This window comes from Danio rerio, chromosome 25, assembly GCF_049306965.1.
Source record: "Danio rerio strain Tuebingen ecotype United States chromosome 25, GRCz12tu, whole genome shotgun sequence".
NCBI classification, from domain to species: domain Eukaryota; kingdom Metazoa; phylum Chordata; class Actinopteri; order Cypriniformes; family Danionidae; genus Danio; species Danio rerio.
The window spans coordinates 5202501-5227500 of NC_133200.1; the positions used below are offsets into that span (position 1 = coordinate 5202501).

The following is a 25000-nucleotide window of genomic DNA, read 5'->3' on the forward strand; positions in this document are numbered from 1 at the left end:
GTTTGGAAAAAGACATTCAAATTAGTTGAACAAATATCTGTACACTTGAATTAGGGCAGATATTGGAAAAATCTGACATTACCATGTTTTGTATTTCTGTGATAAATATTGCGATGTTAATACAATTTCACCAGTTTAACAAGTTTAGTTAGACTAATTTGGGGATTTTGCAGAGGAGTGAATCTCAAATAATATATAACAAATAAATGACAAGCAGAGATAAATAAAATATAATAAATAAGAGAAAATCGAATGATAGTTTTCAGGTATTCACTATTCAGGAACAGATATTGAATAATAACACTGGATAGTCTTTAATGTATATTATTTAATCTTTATTAAAGTTACAAAACATTTCTTGTGGCCGGATGTTTTAAACTCTGAAATATTGAAATGTTCACACTGTCCCCCTTAAAGGGACAGATTACTCAAAGATTAAAATGTACTCGCTATTTGCTCACACTTCACTTGTTTTTAATACTATAGGAGTTATTAAATTACAATCTTTTTGTGTTCTATTTAAAAAAAAGAAAACTCATAAATGTTTGAACAAGTGAAGGGTGTATGTTGCATATTCTGCGACGTGACTATTGCTGATGCACACATTGCAAAATCGATGCTGAAACAATATATTGTGCAGCTCTAGCTTGAATATAGGTTAGTTGTCTTTAGTTTTTTTTTTTTTTGGCCAAAAGCATGCTCTCACATTGTTAGTGCTGTGTAAGCATTATCAAAATCAATTTTACATAAATATAAAAAACAAATTAAAACTAAATAGATTGTTGCATGTTCTATGATATGCTGTAATAATTTTGAACATAATTTTTTTTCTTATTATTTATCATTTATATGTAGACATTACATGAAACATTACATCATAAAAATGTACTTAAAAGTTCTGGAAAAGTCTTGGAAAAGTCATGGATTTATAATTATATATACAGTTGGAGTCAGAATTATTAGCCTCCCTGAATTATTAACCCCCCTGTTTATTTTTTCCCCTTTTTCCGTTTAACGGAGAGAAGATTTATTCAGCACATTTCTAAACATAATAGTTTCAATAACTCATCTCTAATAACTGATTTATTTTATCTTTTTCATGATGACAGTAAATAATATTTGACTAGATATTTTCAAGACATTTCTGTACAGCTTAAAGTGACATTTAAAGGCTTAACTAGGTTAATTAGGTGAACTAGGCAGGTTTAGATAATTAGGCAAGTTGTTGTATAACAATGGTTTGTTCTGTAGACTATCGAAAAAATATAGCTTAAAGGGGCAAATAATTTTGTCCTTAAAATGGTGTTTAAAAAATTAAGAACTGCTTTTATTCTAGCTGAAATGAAACAAATCACACTTTCTCCAGAATAAAAAAATATTATCAGACATACTGTGAAAATGTCCTTGCTCTGTTAAACATCATTTGGAAAATATTTGAAAAAGAAAAAAAAATAATAAGAAATACTTTTGCTTCAGATTACTATATTGTTTTTTACTATAATGGTTTAATTTACAGCAAATGTACATGTATCAGATCACATGGAGTTGAGGTTTTTACATAATTTAAAGTAAATGCCCAGGATTCGAATCACAATATTGTTTCTTTAGATCATTCACAATGGTTGCGTCCGAAACCACTACTCAGTAGGTACTGCATTTGAATTTAAACGGACTACTCGGCTGTTAGAAAAGTGCGTTCTATACAGCATGAATGTGAAAAGTATGAATGGAATTTGGACGTACTACATCCGCCATTTTGTCATGGTCACGTGACCTACCTGCGTCACTTGCCTCGCTTCCTTCCCATTCATGAATTTTCTCACGGAGCATCATGGGATTGCGCAGAGTGCATGGGATGCGCACTCCAGAATCTCGCCGAAAGTAGTAAGTCATCCGGGTACTTCTCGCAAACTGATTTTAGAATTATATGAATTCAAACATATTACTTGGCTCGCATACTGATTTTAGTGTACTGTATAGTATGGAAGTATGCGGTTTCGGACGCAGCCAATAAATGTTGTATGCTTCAGATCATTTGTTATTTTATTAAAAAATACATTTACTGTAAATGGTTTAGATACCAATGGTTTTATCAAATGGTTTTTAATACTCTACAGCAGTGGTTCTCAAACTTTTTTCATCAAGTACCACCTCAGAAAAAAATTGTCTCTCGAAGTACCACCATAATAAGCAGTATTGAAATACAGTAGCGTAGTAGGCCCAGTAAAGCAGCTACAACTCTGCACAGTTCTAAAATGTGGCAGATTAATTTCTGTTATTAAGAATAGTTATTATTGTCAGCCATTTAAAACATTATAAATAGTCTGAACATTAACACTGTACTGTGCTTATATGTAAAAAAACAAGCAAACTTAAAACGTCAACATTTATATTAAAATGTTCTTTTAAAAGTTAAAAATGGTAAGTTAATATTCTTAAAAAGTAAAACGAAAAGTGCTGTACTTAAATGTAAAGCATTAACATATAGTAGCCAATTCATCAACGTCTGGAAATGTTGCCTGGACCTTAAAAATATAGGCTATATGTCATAAAAATAAATAATAGTATATGTCATATTCATATGTAAAACACTTTTGATAAATTTTGAAATATGTGATGTTTTGTAAACAAATTTCGGAAGGAGCATGCGCACAAGCTTCAGTATCGAATACGTCATTGACAATCATCCCATTATCAAATCAGTTCTTGAACAAGCCCCTATATATACCAAAGCTGTCTTACCTTCAGCATCTCACGACTTTAGCATCCCTCCACCACCTGGTCACCTCACCACTTGCATTAAATTCCCAGGGGGAGCGTTCTGGGGCCGGCTAGATACTTCGCTCGAATCCCAACTCCTCTTTGTTCCTGATAAGGGGAATAACTCGAGTTGGGGTGTCTCAGAGCCCTCCCCCCGGACAGCACGCCAAATATGCTTTATACTTAAACGAAGGCAAGTGTGAACTCGTGAAATGTAGCATGTACATATGACACGTTTGATATCTCTGCGTACCACTAGAAGGAAGCCCGCGTAACAGTGGTGCACGTACCACAGTTTGAGAACCACTGCTCTACAGTAAATGCGGTTGCTTCAAATGACAATATTGCTTTTGTTAGGTAACTTACAGTATATACTTCAGATAGCAATATATTTTTGGTTTTCAGATCATTTACAGTAAATGCAGATTATATGGTATTGTTTTTGGATCATTTACTATAAATGAGCATGCTTTAGATCACAATGCTTTAGTGAATGCCCATGCTTATGATAACATATTATGTTTTAAACCTTAATTTAAAGTAAATGTCTGCTTCAGATCACATGATAATCATGTTTGTTTTGAATCATGTACAGTAAATGCGCATGCTTCAGATCTGATGATATTTAAGGTTTTTGAAATAATAAATGTTCATGCTTGAGATGTGTGATGTGTTTGTAATGTGTAACTCTGCTGTGTTGCAGGCGTGTATATGCAGTGCTTATATTCCTGTGTACTGTGGCCTGATCCCGCCCACCCTGCAAGGAGTGGTGAGTCTCCAGTCCACATATAATTATAAAAATAATTCATTCAAATAAACAGCAATAGGATCTGCCTTTCTGTGCTCACTTACTGTACATATCTCCATGTCAGGATTTGCTTGGTATTAATATCTTTGGTTTTATTAGCCTCTTCTGCTGCTTCAGAACGCAGCAGCACGAGTGGTCTTTAATGTACCTAAAAGAGCACATGTCACTCTGCTGCTCATCCGTTTGCACTGGCTGCCAGTTGCTGCTCGCATCAAATTCAAAGCTCTGATGTTTGCTTACAAAGCTGTTTTCAAGAAACGACTAAAAACACAACTATTTAGTCTCCACTTCACTTCCTAATCTGCAATTGCTTCTTTGGATATACCACTTACTGTACTAAAAAAAAATAAATAAAAATAAATTACTAATACTTTTCTTCTTAGACTTTACAGACCTGAAACTTGCCTACAGCACTTATTCATTGTTGTTCTTATAGTTGTGTAAATTGCTTCCTTGTCCTCATTTGTAAGTCGCTTTGGATAAAAGCATCTGCTAAATGTAAATGTATATCAGTTTGTGCTACTGTACCGCACTACTACATGCTGCACATTGTCCCCTAAATAAAAAACAAATATTAATCCATTACACAAAATTAGTATTTTAAAGGCCTGAAAATGTCTTTCTTTAACAAAATGTGATTTGTTGAAAACATCATGTGCATGTTAGGTATGCGTTTAAATCTCTTACTCGATAGGAATAATAACAGTTGTAAACAAAGTAATAACAAACAGTAAATAAAAAACTGTAAAAATAGCTGGGTTACACACAATTTCTTCATGTTGTTTCAACACTAATTGATTAAGTTGACTTAATTGTTTTTACAAATTTAAGTGGGCTGAACATAAAACAGTAAAGTTGTCCCCAAAAAAGTCACATATTGTAACAAACAGTAGTAAAAAACTTCATGTTGCCTTAACATAAATTGATTGAGCTGAATTAGCCCTCTACACGGTGTAACCATATGGCAACATGATACTTATGTTCATTTCTCTGCCACTGTTTCTTTAAAATCAACAATATATTTTTTTTATATTGGAAAGAGAAGACCTTAGAGTAGCCAATGATGTGCTTTGGTTAAGTCACATGACGTGCAGTGTTTTTCTGTAGCGCCATTTCTGACAGACTGGCTTTTATTGTGAGTAGTTGCTGAAGGCAAATGTAAACGTTAATAAAAACAAAGGATCAAATTATGTGAGATCCACAAAAAATCTGAGACATCACCTCCAGTAAGTTATGATGACATATTCACCACTCAAATATTTTTTAACCAAATTAGTTTTTTTTGTAAGTCAATCAAATGTGTGTGTGTGTGTGTGTGTGTGTGTGTGTGTGTGTGTGTGTTACCAAACGGCATTGTGCAGTAGTGGATCGTTCAATAATGGGTTAGCCAGCTAGCAAGGTCAGATGTGAACTTTCAGCTTTTAACAACAACAACTTGAATGCTAGTAATAATGTTGATTAGTCGTATGTTAATGGCATTTGCATTATGGATAAAATCTAGTTTTAATGGTAATGCTGTTTTTAATAGATATAAATACAGAGAACAGTGTATTAGCGAGCACCACCGTGTTCCATGGTAAGTGAAAGAAGAAAAGGACAGAACTGACTCTTCCTGCAGATGAAAGTGAGGATGAGATGGGTTTAGTAACCATGAGAAGGATGCAGACTGGACATTTGATAGAGACAGTTCAGCTCTGAGGCAGATAAGAGAGGTGTAGTATAGTATATAGTATAATAAATAAACATTTTTCTATGTTAAAGCTTATTAAACACCAATTAAATCATTTCAAACAACAAAATTATTAATTATAAGGAAAGTTTTTAAGTTAGATCCACTGTTGGACGTTGTTGCCATGTGGCAACATATCATAAAGTACCTTAAAAAACGTTTTTTTTCCCCAATTTTATTTACATCACTTCAAGTTAAGCTATTATAAGAAAAGAAAAACTATATTTTAATAGGTTTATTATAATTTGTGCGGTAGAGGGTTAATTGTTTTGACAAATTTAGGTAGATTACACATAAAACAATCAAGTTGTCCCAAAATAACTCACCAATTGGTTAAAACAATAGTAAATAAAGAATGAACACTGTAAGAAAGGGTGGGTTACACACAATTCCTTCATATTGTTTCAACACAAATTGATTGAGTTGACTTAATAGTTTTTACAAATTGTAAGTGGATTGAACATAAAACAATTAAGTTGTCCCAAAAAAACTCCCAAATTGTTACAAACAAAAGTAACTAAAAAGTAAACACTATACAAATGCGGGGCTCCACACAATTCCCTCGTGTTGTTTCAACACAAATTGATTTAATTGTTTTTACAAATTGTACATCTCTAAATGAAACGTGTGTACACTCAACACTTATTTAAAATGAGCTGAAACAACACAACTCTTGAGGGTTTTTTTGGGGCAACTTTATTGTTTTATGTTCAATCCACTTAAATTGGTCAAAACTCAACACACAAATCGATTGTGTGGAACCCAGCATTTATTACAGTGTTTGATGAACGTGTGTATGTGCGGAGTTTGGAAGGCATGTATTACAGCTGAAGTCAGAATAATTAGCCCTCCTTTGAATCTTTTGTTCTTTTTTAAATATTTCCCAAATGATGTTTAACAGTCAGGAAATTTTCACAGTATGTCTGATAATATTTCTTTCTTCTGGGGAAAGTCTTATTTGTTTTACTTCGGCAACAATAAAAGCAGTTTTAAATTTTTTATATGTCATTTTAAGGACAAAATTATTAGCCCCTTTTAGCTATTTTTTTTCTGATAGTCCACAGAACATACTATCATTACACAATGACTTGCCTAATTACCCTAACCTGCCTAGTTAACCTAATTAACCTAGTTTTCTTTAAATGTCACTTTAAGCTGAATAGAAGTGTCTTGAAAAATATCTAGTCAAATATTATTTACTGTCATCATGGCAAAGATAAAATAAATCAGTTATTAAAACTATTATGTTTGGAAATGTGTTTAAAAAAAATCTGCTCTTCATTAAACATTAATTGGGGAAAAAATTAAATGGGGGTGAATAGTTCAGGGGGGCTAATAATTTTGACCTCAGCTGTAAGTACTCTGAAAAAATTATTCAAAGTGTATTCTTTAAATTTACTCAATATTTTAGGTGAAGTGATCATAAACAAGTTATTTGGGTTGAATTCAAACAAATTAAGTTGAACATTACTAAATTAAATTTGTTTGTTTAAGTGTAACCCATATAAATTCCACAATGCTAACAGCTTAGCATAAATCTCTGAATAACAGTCCCTCCCCTGCCGTCTAGACCCACGCCTCCTCAAATACGAGCACAGCTAAAGAACCCTCTCTCATCTGTTAAAAGCGACTAGTGCTTGTCCGGCAGCGTGCAAGCCAAACACACATGCTATTTCAGAGTAAATATTTAGAGCAATATAGGGAAACTAGGCGGAATAGCGCTATTTACTTGTGTTTTGTTTTTAAACTAATTAAAATCTACATTATCGATGCTGTAAAAGGTCCCTTATGAAACTGAAAATAGTCTTATCAATTACAACATTTCTGTGAAGATATAACCCATTTGTAACAACAACATCTAACGTCACATCAGCTTTGCGTAAAGCTAAAACAGTTTTAAAACAGAACCTGGCCTACTTATCGGAATTATGAGAGATGTTGGCCCGAATCTATTTAATAGGATGAACATTTTTTAGTTTTATGCCTTACCCAAAATATAAAAATACATATAAATACATTTAGATCATTTACGTTAATCAGTACCATTGGAATGCGAAGAGACTTTCAACCAGCACTACAAAAAATGCTTCTAAAGACAGTCACCTACTGCACCTTTAAGTTGTGTTGATTCATTCATTCATTCATTTTCTTGTCGGCTTAGTCCCTTTATTAATCCGGGGTCGCCACTGCAGAATGAACCGCCAACTTATCCTGCAAATTTTACGCAGCAGATGCCCTTCCAGCCGCAACCCATCTCTGGGAAACATCTACATTCATTCACACTCATACACTTTGGGCAATTTAGCCTACCCAATTCACCTGTACTGCATGTCTTTGGACTGTGGGGGAAACCGTGTGTTGATTCAGCTCATTTTAAATTAGTATGAACAAGCAGCAAACATATATTTTTTTCCCTGATGTTTGACATAATGATGACCGCAACATTGTGTAAATCCACCCTAAAAAGCAACTTCTGTTTTTAAAAAGGTTGTGTGTCATTGAGAAATGCAGAACTGCCATTTTTACTGCTGCTTTTTGTAAAGAAAGATGTTGTGTTGGTTTTGGATTCAGATGTTCTGTGGCAGGATCAATAGGGGTTTTTTTGTGACGTACTGTAGAAGTGATTGTTTACTGGGTTCTCTTCTGGTCTGTTTGGTGACCTCTGGCAGTTTTCTGATCTTTGCTCCAGTTCTCTCAGTTGTTTTTTCCTTGTTTGTGTGTTTTTAAGCAATGCTTTGCTTTTCTGCTTCCCATTAACACATGCCTCTCACAAAAAAAAACAAAAAAACATGTTGATCATGGAGTGAAAAAGAGATGTGAAACAAGAATTTTGAAATTGACTTCATGCAGTATCCAGATTCTTGCTTTATACATGCAATATGTTAGTAGTTATTAATATACAGTTGAAGTCAGAATTATTAGCCCCCTTCGAATTTTTGACTTCTTCTTTTAAATATTTCCCAAATGATGTTTAACAGAGCAAGGAAATGTTCACAGTATGTCTGATAATGTTTTTTCTTTTGGAAAAAGTCTTATTTGTTTTATTTCGACTAGAATAAAAGCAGTTTTACATTTTTTAAACACCATTTTAGGGACAAAATTATTAGCCCCTTTAGTCTATATTTTTTCTCGATAATCTGCTAAACAAACCATTGTTATACAATAACTTGCAATTACCCTAACCTGCCTAGTAAACCTAATTAACCTAGTTAAGCCTTTAAATGTCAATTTAACCTGTGTAGAAGTGTCTTGAAAAATGTCTAGTCAAATATTAATTACTGTCATCATGGCAAAGATAAAATAAATCAGTTACTAGAGATGAGTTATTAAAACTATTATGTTTAGAAATGTGCTGAAAAAATCAGCCCTTCATTAAACAGAAATTGGGGGAAAAATAAACGGGGGCGAATAATTCAGGGGGGCTAATAAATCTGACTTCAACTGTTTATCAGGGCTTAACAACAAGGACTGTGCGATTGCCAGCGTGAGAGACACTCGGAACAGTTGACAGGATCGTTAATGGCCCGATCATTCTAGTGCTGCCTTGCTACTAAAGTTTAATTTGCTTGCGACAGTGCGACTATTTATCAATTGCGTGCAAATACAGTCTTCGAATCGAATGAGTACAGCGAAGAGGCAGCGACATCAAATTATGAGGCTAACGTCTTGGAAGCAAACATTTATGTGGGTACAACACCACAAAAAATAAAAATAAAGCAAGGTTTTACTGTTTGCGGTCAGTTTGGCAAAGCAGCCACCTTTTGTTAAATCATTTAGAACTGCAATAAAATACCTGCACATTTTCCATACTGCTCTTTTTGTTTCCAAAACACTTGGAATTATTAATACATTAAAATACATTTATTTAAATTTTTTAAACATTTTAATTCTAAATTCACAGACGTTATTTTGATGGGGAACCAGTGAAAGTTTTGGCAGGGCAAGTAAAAATCTGAACCACTGAAGTTGAAAAAATCCTCAGCATTGAACCCTGTATATAGATTAGCAATTAATAATAGTACTTAGTGAATATTTGCAAGTTAGTGTGTATTTAAAGGGATACTTAAAATATTTAAAGGGATACTCCAAAAATAAAACTTTGTCATTGTTTATTGACCGTTCTCTTGTTCCAAACCAATTTGAGTCGGTTTGCAAAAGAGTTGGCGCCAATAGCCCAGTGGTTAGGTGTGCTGACATATAGCACCATAGTGCTCAGGGAGACCCGAGTTCGATTCCCGGCTCGAGGTCCTATGCCCATCCTTCCGATTTCTCTATACTCCCAATGCTTTCCTCTCTGTCCTTCACTATCCTATCCCAATAAAAGGTGAACAAAAAAATAAAAACAGAAAAGAAGATATTTTAAAGTATGTTGAAATCCTATAACCAGGGTTGAAAAATTTGATTTAAAGTGAATACTACAGTACAAACAAACTATAAAAACATAATTTGCATATTTAGACATGACATTTAAAAAAAAATCCTGCATTTTTTCACCCAGCTCACCAAAATTTTATTTTAATGCACATTTAATTTTTATTACACGGAAATATTTTTTATTGAAATAATACATATATAGGTGAAGTCAAAATGATTCACCTTCCTGCACTCTCAGAAATAAAGATATGCAAGCTGTCACTGGGGTGGTACAAGGGCCGGAGTGGGACTCCTTTTCAGCCCTGTAGTTTCAAGCCTTAGACCGGCCCACCTCAGTTCACTCCTAAATATATTAAAATAAGGTCATTTCCAATTCAGTTTCTAATGACACGATCTTGTCTTTTTTCAAGGATACAGCTGCTTTAGAACTTCAAATGTTTTTCATAAATATGAGAACATTAAAATCTCATTAAAATCTCCAACACTATTCTTTAAAACATCACAATGTCCTTTCCTGCATTATCTGAATATATATTCTGTGCAAAATTCTTTATAGATATCCAGTCCTTTGTAACGGTGGCCACACAAAAAATAAAAACAAAAGATTTACACCTACAAGAGTAACCCAAACAGTATTATATGACTTAACACTAAAAATTAAATAAATAAGTAATTGGGTGAGATTCGAACTCGAAACGGCAGCATCACAACGCATCGCGCTGACCACTGGACCACAATGGCTTAAACTTTTTCTTCCCTTTTTAGATTTCTGATCAAGCTATGTCAGAGTTATTATTGTGGTGAATCATCAGATGTACAGGTGTAATATTCATTCATATTAATTATTCTAATTATCTTATAGTCACTATAAGGTGCCGCTCTTTGGGGTCGAATGATAGTTACAACATCATTAACCTGCAGGCTGCATTTTGCTTCCGGGGCTGCGAGAAAATAAATAAAAAGAGCAGAGCTGCTGCAAAATATTAAATAAAAAGAGTGAGGATATGGTCAAATAAATAAATAAATGAAAAAAATGCAACAGCTAAGAGTGCAAGCAGCTAGGGACAACGGCTCTCGCAGCCAAAAAAACCGACCGGCCCACCGGGAATTTTCCCAGTCCTTCCGATTAGCCAATCCGGGCCTGGGTGGTACCTTTTTAAAAGGTACACATTTGTACTTGAAGGGTCCATACTGGTACCTCAAAAGTATATATTAGTACTCACAAATTATAAGAGGAAGACTTTTGTACTTTTTAGGTACTAATATGTAGCCTTGAGGTATTAATATGGACCTTTTAGGTACAAATTTGTACCTTTTGAAAAGGTGCCACCCCAGTGACAGCTCGCATACCTTTATTTCTGAGAGTGTGATTTAGTTTTTCCTTTCTTTTAAAAATATTTCTCAAATGATGTTTAACAGAGCAAGAAATTTTTCACAGTATTTCCAATAATGTTTTTTCTTTTGGAGAAAGTCGTATTTGTTTTATTTCGGCTAGAATAAAAGCAGTTTGTAATTTTTTAAGAACTATTTTAAGGTGAATTTTATTAGCTCCCTCAAGCAATGTTTGTTTTGGATTGTCTCCAGAACAAACCACTGTTATATGATGACTTGCTTAATTACTCTAAATAATCTAGTTAAGGCTTTACATGTCACTTTAAATTGAATAATAGTGTCTTGAAGAATATATGTACTGTCATCATGGCAAAGATAAAATAAATCGGTTATTAGAAAGGAGTTGTTAAGAAATGTGTTAAAAAAATGTTAAACAGAAATTGGGGGAAAAACATATACAGGGGAGCTAAATATTTCAATTTCAACGATACATATAACTTTTCCTTCATCGTAAAACTAATAATAATAATAATAATAATAAACTTTATTTGTATAGCACTTTTCCAACATACATGCAACTCAAAGTGCCTCACAAACAACAACGAAAGCATTAAAATAGACCACATAAACTTATCAAATATACTGAAATAAAAGCATTCATGTACACAAAATATAAGTATATATCCACACCATCACACACACAATAGTCCTTACATATGCAAGCACACACCATACATAATAAAACAACTAAACTACACATTATAAAAACATTGCAATGCAAAATGTATTTATTTTCTTTATTTATGCATATCTTTTTTATCTCTTGATTTTTTTCAGATCAGTTCTTTCAGATTTCACTCAGTTTGTTAGTTAGTTGGCTAACTGAGTAAAAGCTTGAGTCTCAGTATGGTGTGTTTGCCACTTAATGAGTGGCGGACGCGAGTCAGTCATTAGTCACAGAGAGGTAAAAGGTGAAGCTGATGTCAGATCAGTGAGATCTGCTGTCCAGAAGTCAGTGTTTGCTGTGTTGGCATGTGGCTCGCCTGCCTAGCGGCTCGTGCCAGTGAATGACTCAGTGTGTGTGTGTGTGTGTGTGTGTGTGTGTGTGCAGGCCTGGATTAGCTTATGTGTTTGGATATGTGTACTTGTTTTTATATTTAAGTGCCATTTAAAGGTGTTGTGTGTAAGTTTTAGCAGACGGTATCAGACTCCAAAATGAGCAGATTTCCAGAGTTCCACGTGAGGCGGTTATTAATTAGCAAATAATATAAATATTACGAGCGTAAACATTACGTGTGCGATAAGTGTTTACTCGTGATGAGTTAGTATGTAAAGTAAGGCAACTGACTTTACAATTGTGAATGACAGTGTGTTCCTTGTGAAAACAAAAGATTTTCTGCATGAAAATTGTGTAAAATGCAGAGAATTGTGTGTTGTGTTTTGAAAAAAAGTGTGTTTTAAACCTGCAGTTTGAGTGTAAAGCAGGAATTGTGCTTGTAGTTTCGCAGAATTGGTTCAGGGGGTTGGTGCATCAGTTACATGTTGTAGAAATTGTGTCTGTAGTACAAGTAATTGTGTGTAAACAACCAAGAAAAACTGTAAATGCAGATGCTGAATCACTGATATGTGTTTGGTTCTAAAGTTCAATTTCAGACAGTTTATTTTATTTTCAAGATCTGAGGTGAACTTTCTGCTGCTGCTTTCAGTAGTATGGCAGTAAATATCATGTAAAACGGCATTCAAACTCACATTTTTATTATTTAACACTTAATAAGACACATGAGGTGTACCTAAGGTGTCAGTTTTCTGTTATTTATCTGTGAGTAATAGAAGCCTTTCTAATATATCAATTTGAGGTGTTGGTTAGTATAAAACTCCTTTTAATATGGAAAATATTCCCTCTATTGCGTGCTGTTGCTTTTATTTAGAACAAGTTATAAATCACTCGCTCCTGTCCTCAATCCGGCAACCTGCGCTTGCGGTTGTTTTGAACCAGGTATGCAATACCTAGTTCAACCACTGGGTGTCAAACTTACATACTGCACCTTTAAACCTGAATGCACACAGATTCATGGGGACTTTGAAAACACAGAATTAAGGTCGCTATGGGTAAACTTGCTTATCAAATAGGCAGAATGAAATTTTGAAAATGTGAAATGGTGATTGTTTCCTGGGAGGGTTGGGTTTAGGGGGAGGGTTGGGAGAGGGAAGAGCATATATAGATTGTATACTAGACACAACATTATTGTATGTCCCCACCAGTACATGAGAGCACGTCTATTTGTGTGTACTAGTTTTGGAGTTTTTTTGTATAATGACATGTGTATGGGTGGCACGGTGGCTCAGTGGTTAGCACTGTTCCCTCAAAGCAAGAAGGTCGCTGGTTTGAGCCCTGGCTGGGCCAGTTGGCATTTCTGTGTGGAGTTTGCATGTTCTCCCCGTGTTGATGTGGGTTGCCTCCGGGTGCTCCGATTTCCCCCACCGTCCAAACACATGCGCTATAGGGGAATTGAATAAACTTGGCCGTAGTGTATGAGTGTGTGTGTGTAAGCAAGAGTGTGTATGAATGTTTCCCAGTACTGGGTTGTGGCTGGAAAGGCATCCACTGTGTAAAACATTCATTCATTCATTTTATTTTCGGCTTAGTCCCTTTATTAATCCGGGGTCGCCACAGTGGAATGAACCACCTACTTATCCGGCAAGTTTTACACAGCGGATGCCCTTCCAGCTGCAACCCATCTCTGGGAAATATCCACACACACTCATTCACACACATACACTACAGACAATTTAGCCTACCCAATTCACCTGTACCACATGACTTTAGACTGTGGGGGAAACCGGAGCACCCGTAGAAAACCCACGCGAATGCGAGGAGAACATGCAAACTCCACACAGAAACGCCAACTGACCCAGCCGAGGTTCAAACCAGCAACCTTCTTGCTGTGAGGCGACAGCTCTCCCTACAACGCCACCTCGTCAATGCGTAAAACATATGCTGGAGTAGTTGGTGGTTCATTCCGCTGTGGTGACCTCTGAAATAGTGACTAAGCCGAAGGAAAATGAATGAATGACAAGGGCATGAGCTGTACTCTATTACTAGCTGTGATTTATTAAGGTAGTTTATGAGGACATGTCTGATGTCCTTGTAATTCAAAATACACATAAATATTTCACAATTATTTAGTAATAGTTTAACTAATAATATAATTGAATTAAAATTTAACTAATTTGAGAGTCTGGTTTAGGGTCAGGGCCACATAATAAGCGTTTTTGCTGTACAAAATACATAACGCCTATGCAGAGTCCCTGTAAACCACAAGTACCAACATGTGTGTATGTGTGCGAGTCAGTTTTGCTCACATTCATTCATTTTCATTCGTCTTCGCCACAGTGGAATGAATCACCAACTATTGCAGCATATGTTTTATGAGGAGGATGTCCTTCCAGCTGCAACCCAGTACTGGGAAACACCTATACACTCTTGCACTCACACTCATACACTATGGCCAATTTAGTTCACCCAATTCCCCTATAGCGCATGTGTTTGGACTGTGGGGTAAACTGGAGCACCCAGAGGAAACTCACACCAACACGGGGAGAACATGCAAACTCCATATAGAAATACCAACTGACCCAGCCGAGACTCGAACCAGTGAGCTTCTTGCTGTGAGGCAGCACTGCTAACCACACCTATTTTCCTCACTTATATAGTAAGAATATCAAAAGGAGCACTAGTGTTGACATTTCACTGGTTTTCTCCTGCTGAAAATATGCTTAAATTAAGTTAAACGTGCTTATAAATCAGCCAGAGGATGAGGATCTAATGATGTGCTCTTGTTTCTGTGAGGGTTGGTTTAGGGGTATAATTAATCTGAAAGAAAAACTATTGAGGTCTATGTGCTGTCCTCACTTGGATATTACAACAAACCTTTATGTGTGTGTTACAGAGGTATGTGGACGGCGGCATCAGTGATAATCTGCCGCAGTACGAGCTGAAGAACACCATCACCGTGTCTCCGTTCTCAGGAGAAAGTGACATCTGTCCTCGAGACGTCAGCTCGACTAATATCCACGAGCTGCGCTTCACCAACACCTCCATCCAGTTCACACTCGCCAACCTCTACAGAGTCTCCAGAGCACTGTTCCCACCTGATCCACTGGTAACACACACATGAGAAACACTGACACACATACATACACACACTCTTAAACACAAGAGCACACATCAAAAACACACAAACACATACACTCACTCACACACAAACATACACACACACGTACACAAGAAACACTAGCACACCTGCATACACTCTTGCACAAAAGAACACACATCAGAGACACAGACACAGACACACAAATACTCACATACATACAGTACACACCCAAACACACACACACACACACAACAATGCAAACATCCATACAAACACACTCAAGCACACACATACACAAATACATACACAAAAACACAAAATGTACACACACACAGACTCAAGCACTTACACACTCACATACACACACACACATACAACAGATAGACTCAAGCACACACAAACTCAGCCACATACAAACACACACACACACACACACACACACAATCTGACTCAAGCACACACAATGACAGATTGAAGCACAAATAAACACACACACACACACACACACACACACACACACACACACAACAGATAGACTCAAGCAAACACAGAGGCAGATTCAAGCTCAAACAAACACACACACACACATAACAGACACAATATACACAAGCATACACAAAGTCAAACACACACACATACACACACAACAGACACAATATACACAAGCATACACAAACTCAAACACACACACACGCGCACACAAACTGACTCAAGCACACACACAGAGACAGATTCAACACAAGAGCACACATCAAAGACACACAAACAATTACACACATACACTCACTCAAACACACACACACACACACACAACAGATAGACTCAAGCACACACAAACTCAGCCACGTACAAACACATACACACACACACACACACACACACACACAATCTGACTCAAGCACACACAACGACAGATTGAAGCTCAAATAAACACACACACACACACACACACACACACACACACACACACACACACACAAACAGACAGTCATACACAAACCCACACAAACAGAGTAATACATACACAACAGATAGAGTCAAGCTCACACAAACTCAGGCATATACACACAAACACACACAGACAAACACACACACACACACACACACACACACAGAGAAAGACAAACAGGCAGAGAGACAGACAGACTGACTGAAGCACACATAAGTACACAAACATACAAACACAGACAGATTCAAGCCCAAAAAAATACAGAGACAGACAGACTCAAGTACACAAACACAGAAATAAGCACAGACACACACTGAAGCGCACACACATACAAACACAGACAGACACACTCCTCTAGACCCCATCGAACTTTATACAGTTCAAATGTTGTGAATTAACATACCAATTTTTTAAACAAACTGTGTGTGTGTGTGTGTGTGTGTGCGTGTGTGTGTGTGTGTGTTCAGGTGATGAAGAGCATGTGTAAGCAGGGCTACAGAGACGCTTTGCTCTTCCTCAAGAAGAACGGTGAGTCCTTTGGAAATGTTTGCTGAGGGCAGTGAGCGTTTCTGCATCAGCATATTTGACCAAAGCACCACGCTTCATTTCCTGCTGAATATGAGCAGCTACTGGAGTTATCAGAGGTGTTTATGGATGGACATTTATTATCTGTCTGTCTGCTGACTCACAGCTGTGCTGAGGGAGATTATTACGCTGTATAAATCAGCACTATACTGTACCGTAGTAAAGCAGAGAGATTGACTGGTGTTGCAGAGACCTCTAGTGTACATTGCTGGCATTACACTTTCAAATTGAAAATCCTTAATTTTCTTGTCGGCTTAGTCCCTTTATTAATCTGGGGTCGCCACAACGGAATGAACCGCCAACTAATCCAGCATATATTTTACGCAGCGGATGCCCTTCCAGTACTGGGAAACCCCCATACACACTCATTCACACACACACACACTACAGACAATTTAGTTTATTTATAGCGCATATGTTTGAACCAAGGGGGAAACTGAAAAAACCCACTCCAACACGGGGAGAACATGCAAACTCCACACAGAAATGCCAACTGGCCCAGCCGAGACTCAAACCAGCGACCTTCTTGCCTAAAAATTTTATTATATATGATTTTATGTGGTGTAAATATATATGAGGTGGCATGGTGGCTCAGTGGTTAGCACAGTTGCCTCACAGCAAGAAGGTCGCTCGTTCGAGCCTTGGCTGGGCCAGTTGGCATTTCTGTGTGGAGTTTGCATGTTCTCCTCCGAGTGCTCCGGTTTTCCCCACAAGTCCAAACACGTGGTATAGGTGAATTGAGTAAACTAAACTGTCAGTAGTGTATGAGTGTGAATGAGAGTGTATGGGTGTTTCCCAGTGATGGGTTGCAGCTGGAAGGGCATCCGCTGTGTAAAACAACTGGTGGATAAGTTGGCGGTTCATTTCGCTGTGGCGGCCCCTAAATAATAAAAGGACTAATGAATAAATGAATAAGCAAATTATATATGATTGTAAGAAATTATGTATAATATGTCATATAATAATGTTTAAGTGTTATTATACGTGTATAACGTTATAAATGATGTGCATAATTACTTACTTTTTATTAATTATTTTAATTAATTAAATACAATATAATTATATTTATTTATAGTTGTTGTTAAAATATTTTATCTTTATAATTCATTATTTAATTTTGTGTGTGTGTGTCTGTGTGTTTTTGTCTGTCTGTGTGTGTGTGGGCTTTAAAATAAAATGTATTATTTGAATTTCTACACAATTTAACATCAATTTTTGTACTTTTTCGTTAATTTAACATTTATTTTGTATTCATTTGATTTTAATCCAATTTCTTTAGACATAATATAAATATTTCTTATGTGATTAATTTCACTTTTGCTTCATTTATTATTATTTAATCATTTAAATGTGTTTTTGTGTATGTGTGTGTGTTTATTTGGGGTTTTTTGTGTTTCTGTGTGTATTTCATGTGTGTGTGTGTGTGTTCTTATGTATTTCTGTGTGTACATTAAATCAAATTGTCATGTATTTCTAAAATTTCAACATACAATTATATATATATATATTTTTTTTTTCAATAATTTAACAAACAATATTTTATAATAATTTATCATAATTATCATAATTTTATTATAAACCATCAACCAAAACTAATTTTATGGTCATATAGGTCACTATATACAGTTGAAGTCAAAATTATTAGCCCCCCTGAAAATTTTTTCCTCAATTTCGATTTAACAGAGATTTTTTTCAGCCCATTTCTAAACATAATAGTTTCAATAACTCATCTCTAATAAAGGATTTATTTTATCTTTGCCATGATGACAGTAAATAATATTTTACTTGATATTTTTCAAGACACTTCTATACATTTTAAAGTGACATTTAAAGGCTTAACTAGATTAATTAGGGTAACTAGGCAGGTTAGGGTAATTAGGCAAGTTATTGTATAACGATGGTTTGTTCTGTAGACCATCGAAAACAAAATATAACTTGAAGGGGCTAATAAAATTGACCTTAAAATTGGGTAAAAAAAAATTTTAAACTGCTTTTATTCTAGCCGAAATAAAACAAATAAGACTTTCTCCAGAAGAAAAAATATTATCAGACATACTGTGAAAATGTCCTTGCTCTATTAAACATTATTTGGGAAATTTTTGAATAAAATTCAAAGGGGCGCGAATAATTCTGACTTCAACTGTACATGCAAATATTTGTGAAATCTTCCTGCTGCCTTTCCCAACATCCACATTCATATCTGTGAAGCTGTCGATCGCTTTAGACAAGTATATTTACTATGTATGTGTGTGTGTGTGTGTTTCAGGTCTGTTACAGTATCGAGGGCCGCATCGAGCGCTGGCCGCTGCTGCTGAAGGAGCTGATGAGGAGTCTGACGGTGAAGATGAAGAGCGCAGAGATGAAGGAGAACCAGAAGCTGATGATCATCGCTCCAGCATGGAGGAGCACGTCTTTGAGCATCTGCCACCCAGAGTACATAAAGGTACTCACAGCTAACACTTCAGTTTAGCTTAACCCTCCTGTTGACTTACACCATGTCCCAACAAGATCCCAGAGACAGACTATTTGTCTGTTTGCACTAAAAGTGATGCAACAGAAACATTTAAATAATATCCACTGCACTCTTAATGAAATGGTAAAGGCTTTTAATCTAATTAATACATATTAAAGCTATGAACATTATCAATAGGCTACTGAGTGACTGATGTTGTTGGTTTGCACTGAATCACAGTTCTGACTTTCATTGTCAAATCGTCTGCTAATTATTTTATTTTCAAGATCTGCTGCTGCTTTCAGTATTATGGCAATAAATGTCACGTAAAATAGTGTTCAAACTCACATTGGGAGCATTTAACTCTGAATAAACCCATAATCAGTACCTGAGGATATCATTGTCATAGTAGTATATGCTGTTGTTCTGTTGCGAAGTCACGGAAATAGAAAGCAGTTCTAAACTAGAAATGTCCTGTGTCACCACAGGATAAAAACTTCTTTTAACATGGACAAGATTTTTATTGTGTGTCGCGGTGTTGCGTCACATGTATTTGGGACACATATGGCACCGTTTTAAGAATATATATTTAAAAAGGCGACAACACCAAAGCTCCAAATTATTCAATTAAAAAAGGCTGACACGAATCATGTAACGTTACAAGCACACGGCTCTTCATCAAACAGCCTTCATCACAGTAAGGTGCTCCTTTTTGTACACTTCCGGGTCACATGATCTATTATCTCTGTCACGTCGGGTCTTGAACCCAGGTCTCTGGTGTGGGAACCGGTGTGTATACCACTAAGCCACATGGGAAGTTGTGTTGGACCCAAAAGAAACAAGGAAAATAAAACACTCTTACTAGACGTAGCTCAGGAGATTAAGGGAAACGCAAGGCAAGTTCACCAGAGATGACTCAAAAACCGAGTGAGGAACACAGACAAAAGCTGCGTCCCAAATCGCATACTTATGCAATATTCTATGCCATTTGTAGTATAAATAGTGTGTTCACACTGAAAACTCTAAGTGCACTTTAATTACCTGGATGATGCACTCATTCAGCCGGTAAAGTGAAGTGTGTAATGATGGACACTTCACGCACTCAACGACCGCAGGTTTGCTTGCGTAGCGGAAGGGGCGGAGCTATCGGAACACATGTTGGATAACTTTATTTATTTTGGATGGTGAAAGCAAAATTCTCCTATGAGAGTGATTATAGCAGCTCCTGATGGTGAATGTGGTTATACTCATGGCAGGTATTATTTGATAATTCGTTCGTTTATTTCACTAATTTGGCAACCGTCAAACATCATCAGGGAAACGGTTTGAATTTCCGCTTAGTAAAAAAACATTAGTGTGCCATTTGGGACGACACTACATACATATACTATCCTGTTGAGTGTGTAAGTGCATAAGTGCATAGTGTATAGTGTGCCATTTGGGACGCAGCTACAGTGACAACTTAAATACACAGGCTGGAACAAGTCACAGGTGATCAAAATTAAGTAAACAAGAACACACAAGGAAGAACAATGGCAGAGGGGAAACACAGGGACCTCTAGGGGAATGGAGACAAAGTGCAGGATGGTGACAATCTCACAAGAAACAAAGGAAAAAAATACACATTTATAAATTATACAACTTAGATATTCAAAACGAAAATACAGAAACAAAACATAATCAGGGTTCATGGAAAACCTGGAAAAGTCATGGAACTTTAACGTGGCATTTTCCAGGCCTGGAAACGTTTTGTAAAAACAGAAAAGCCCACAAAGTTTTTGGAAAAGTCGTGGAAATTAGTTGGCAAATATCTGTATACTTGAATTAGAGCTGCACGATATTGGAAAAATCTGACATTATGATATTTTGTATTTCTGTGATGTACAGTTGAAGTCAGAATTATTAGCCCCCTTTGATTTTTTTTTTTCTTTTTCAAATATTTGCCAAATAATGTTTAACAGAGCAAGGAAATTTTCAAAGTATGTCTGATAATATTTTTTCTTCTGGAGAAAGCCTTATTTGTTTTATTTTGGCACGAATAAAAGCAGTTATTAATTTGTTAAAAGCTATTTTACAGACAATATTATTAGCCCCTTTAAGCTATTTTTTGTTTTCGATATAGTCTATCATTATACAATAACTTGCCTAATTACCCTAACCTGCCTAATTAACCCTGATTAACCTAGTTAAGCCTTTAAATGTCACTTTAAGCTGTATAGAAGTGTCTTGAAAATATCTAGTCACATATTATTTACTGTCATCATGGCAAAGATAAAATAAATCAGTTCTTAGAGATGAGTTATTAAAACTATTATGTACAGAAATGTGCTGAAGAAAATCTGCTCTCCGTTAAACAGAAACTGGGGAAAAAATAAACAGGGGGGCTAATAATTCTGACGATGTTAATACAATTTCACCAGATGGTTTAACAAGTTCAGTTCGATTAATTGGGGAGATTTTGTAGAGGAGTGAATCTCAAATAATATATAACAAATAAATGACAAGCAGAGATAAATAAAATATAAAGAAAAAAGTGAATGAGTTTTCAGGTATTGACTATTCTGGTACAGATATTGAATAATCAACACTGGACAGTCTTCATTGTATATTACTTTATTAAACATTTCTTGTGTCGGCTTCATTATTCCAGGGTTAAGCTTAATAAATTCTACCCCTCCATCTCCTCTAAATGTAACAAATGTGAATCTGCGGAAGGCTCTTTAGGACATCTTTTTTGGTCATGCCCAAGACTTTTTGAGTTTTGGAGCGAAATTTTCAACTTCTACTCTGAGGCTTATTTTTGTGACCTAGCCCCTGATCCAGCAATCGCTGTTTTTGGTTGGTCTGACTCACTTCGTGGGTTCAGTCAACAATTTAAAAAAGCTGTTCAATATGGAATGGTGTTAGCTAAAAAAATGATTCTTTATTTATGGAAAACACCATCAAAACCACTTTTTAAGTCCTGGCTTTCAGAATTTTCCACCACTTTACATTTAGAGAGATTAAGACACAATCTTTCTGACAACATTGCCGGTTTCGAAGCCACCTGGAAACCCTTTTTTAATTATCTGTCAAACGCCCAGAACAACAGTTTAATGGTATAACACTGTTATCGTCTGCAAGATCACCATATTGCCTGCGCCCACTGGCCTAGATATATAGGTGTAACATTGTTGACCCATGTATAATAGTAGAGGAACTGATGTAATAATGGTTTTAAAAACTTCTTTTTTCTGTCTTATGTCCCTTTTATTTTCATTTTATTATTTTATTTTTTGATTGTTTTTTTCTGTTTTGTCTTTACAATTGCTGTTGCTTTCTGTATCGCTCTATGTTGCTTTAAGAAAATAAAAATATAATATTAAAAAAAAAAACATTTCTTGTGGCCAAATGTTTTAAACTCTGAAATATTGAAATGTTCACACAGTCACAGACCTTAAAGGGACAGATTACTCAAAGATTAAAATGCACTCACTATTTACTTATGCTTGACTTGTTTCTGTGTTTCTGACAGTGTGTGTTTGTGTGTGTGTGTGTTCTCTCGTCAGCACTGGTGGAGGCCTGTCGGGAGAGGCGGAGTCTTCTTCAGTCGTTAAGCAACATGCTGCCTGTCAGAATGGCTTCTGCTATCCTGTTGCCGTACACTCTTCCTCTGGAGTCGGCTCTGTCGGTCAGCATCAGGTAACATCTCTCTGCTGACACACAAACTGATTCATAAATCCTTTATTACACTTATTAAACATCATAGCATGTGTAAGTATCATGCATCGTAATATGTACTTTGCCCCACTTTTGCAGTGCTGCAAAAGTTTGAAAACGCATCTGGAAAGTGCTCAAATGTGACTTAGAATGACTCTGCCGATTAATCTATTAAAGGTGTGCCAAATAACATTTGACAACAAATCCCAAAATACATTTAGGGACAGTTCATCCAATAATGAGCACCATTTCCTCACACTAGATGAGCATCTTTGGTTTCAGTGTTTGTAGTGATGTGCTGGTTGTGTGTTCAGGCTGTTGGAGTGGCTGCCGGACATTCAGGAGGACGTGGGCTGGATGAAGGAGCAGACGCTGAAGCTGCTCAACAGTGTTTTCTCTCACGCCGGCCGCAGTGCGTCACAGCAGGTTTCTGCACGGTGAGAAATTGCACATTTACACTGGAGCACTACTGAATGCTGGAGGACTGATTATAATAATAATATTATAATAATAATAATAATAATAATAATTGTTATTATAATAATAATTATTATAATATTGTTATTATTGTTATCAATTAAAATATTGTTGTTATTACTATTATATAATTTTTCTTAATTAAAGTATTATTATTATTATATTACTAGTATTATTAATTATAATATTATTATTATCATTTAACATATTATTTTTATTATTATTATTATTAATGAAATGTATTATTATTATTATTATTATATTACTAGAATTATTAATTATAATATTTTTATTATTATCAATTAACATATTATTATTAATAAAATGTATTATTCTTATTATTTTTAAATTACTATAATTATTAATATTATTATTATTATTATTGCTATTAATTACAATATTATTAATATTTATTAAAATATTTTTATGAATTAATTGTATTATTATTTGAATATTATTAGTATTTTTAGTTATAATATTATAGTTATCAATTCAAATATTATTATTAATTATAATATTATTATTTTTATGAATTAAATAATAATAATAATGATTATTATTATTATTATTATTATATAGCATTGACATCTTTATAATAATGTATTTAAGTTGTAAATTTATTTTTAAAAATTTATGGAAATTTTCAACATAAAATATATTATTATTTATATTAATATTAGTATTATTAGTTATTTATACATCTGTATATAACTAGTAAATTGTATTAGATAGAGTATATTTATCACATGTCCCTAAATAAAATATAATTTAAACATTTAATGAAATAAATAACACAAAATTATTAATTATAAAATCTTTTTTATAATTAGGCATTTGGAGTTAGAATTGTAAGTGAAGGAAAGAAGAGATTGTTAATAGTAGAATTAATATTAGACTTTTTATTTAATGTTTTAAATGCTTATACAATTAATATTTTAAATAATAAAACATAAAGAGATATATATATGATTATGGCTGACACGGTGGCTCAGTGGTTAGCACTGTCACCTTACAGCAAGAAAGTCACTGGTTTGAGCCCCGGATGGGTCCGCTGGCATTTCTGTGTGGAGTTTGCATGTTCTCCCCATGTTGGCGTTAGATTCCTGCGGGTGCTCTGGTTTCCCCCACAGTCTAAACACATGCGCTATAGGTGAATTTAATAAACTAAATTGTCCGTAGTGTATGAGTGTAAATGAGTGAGGGATATTTCCCAGTACTGGGTTGCAGCTAGAAGGGCATCAGCTGTATAAAACATATGCTGGATAAGTTGGTGGTTCATTCCTCTGTGGCGACCCCTGATAACCTCTAATAACTAATTCCTAATAACTGATTCCTTTTGTGTTTGCCATGATGACAGTAGATCATATTTTCCTAAATATCTTGCAAGATACTAGTGTTGTTAATCATGTTAAGTAAATGTTTGGTTTACTTTTATTATATTAATTTAAGAATTTAAAATGAAATAAATAATAAGAAGGTTTAATTTAAATGAAATCAATTAAAATTCATGCTGTTAAACTGAAAAAGTCTGAAACACTAAACCCTTAGTTAATCGACAACATGCTCTGTAAAGTCTGTTCTAAACACTGCTGGGTAAAGTTGGTTTGTAATATAAATTACAATCTTAGTATTTTTTTTTTAATCTCAGCTGAACTTTTTCCTAATCTGTGCCCTCAAT

The 25000-nt window shown here is 35.1% G+C and overlaps 1 protein-coding gene across 7 annotated transcripts in view; it reads left to right on the top strand.

Moving 5' to 3' along the window:
- pnpla2 (patatin-like phospholipase domain containing 2) overlaps window positions 1-25000 on the top strand; it is a 31237-nt gene that overhangs the window by 3704 nt on the left and 2533 nt on the right. For 6 of the 7 annotated variants that reach the window (XR_012400089.1, XR_012400088.1, XR_012400087.1 and 3 more), the window contains exons 3-8: window positions 3464-3529; window positions 14954-15166; window positions 16577-16637; window positions 18961-19137; window positions 22695-22827; window positions 23160-23282. Coding sequence is in view for 1 of the 7 variants with exons in the window: in XM_005174256.6 (XP_005174313.3) it covers window positions 3464-3529; window positions 14954-15166; window positions 16577-16637; window positions 18961-19137; window positions 22695-22827; window positions 23160-23282 (773 nt within the window). In the remaining 6 variants the exon portion in view is untranslated. Of the gene's footprint in view, window positions 1-3463; window positions 3530-14953; window positions 15167-16576; window positions 16638-18960; window positions 20093-20601; window positions 20750-22694; window positions 22828-23159; window positions 23283-25000 lie in introns of those variants that run through there. The other variant, XR_012400092.1, reaches the window with a different exon arrangement.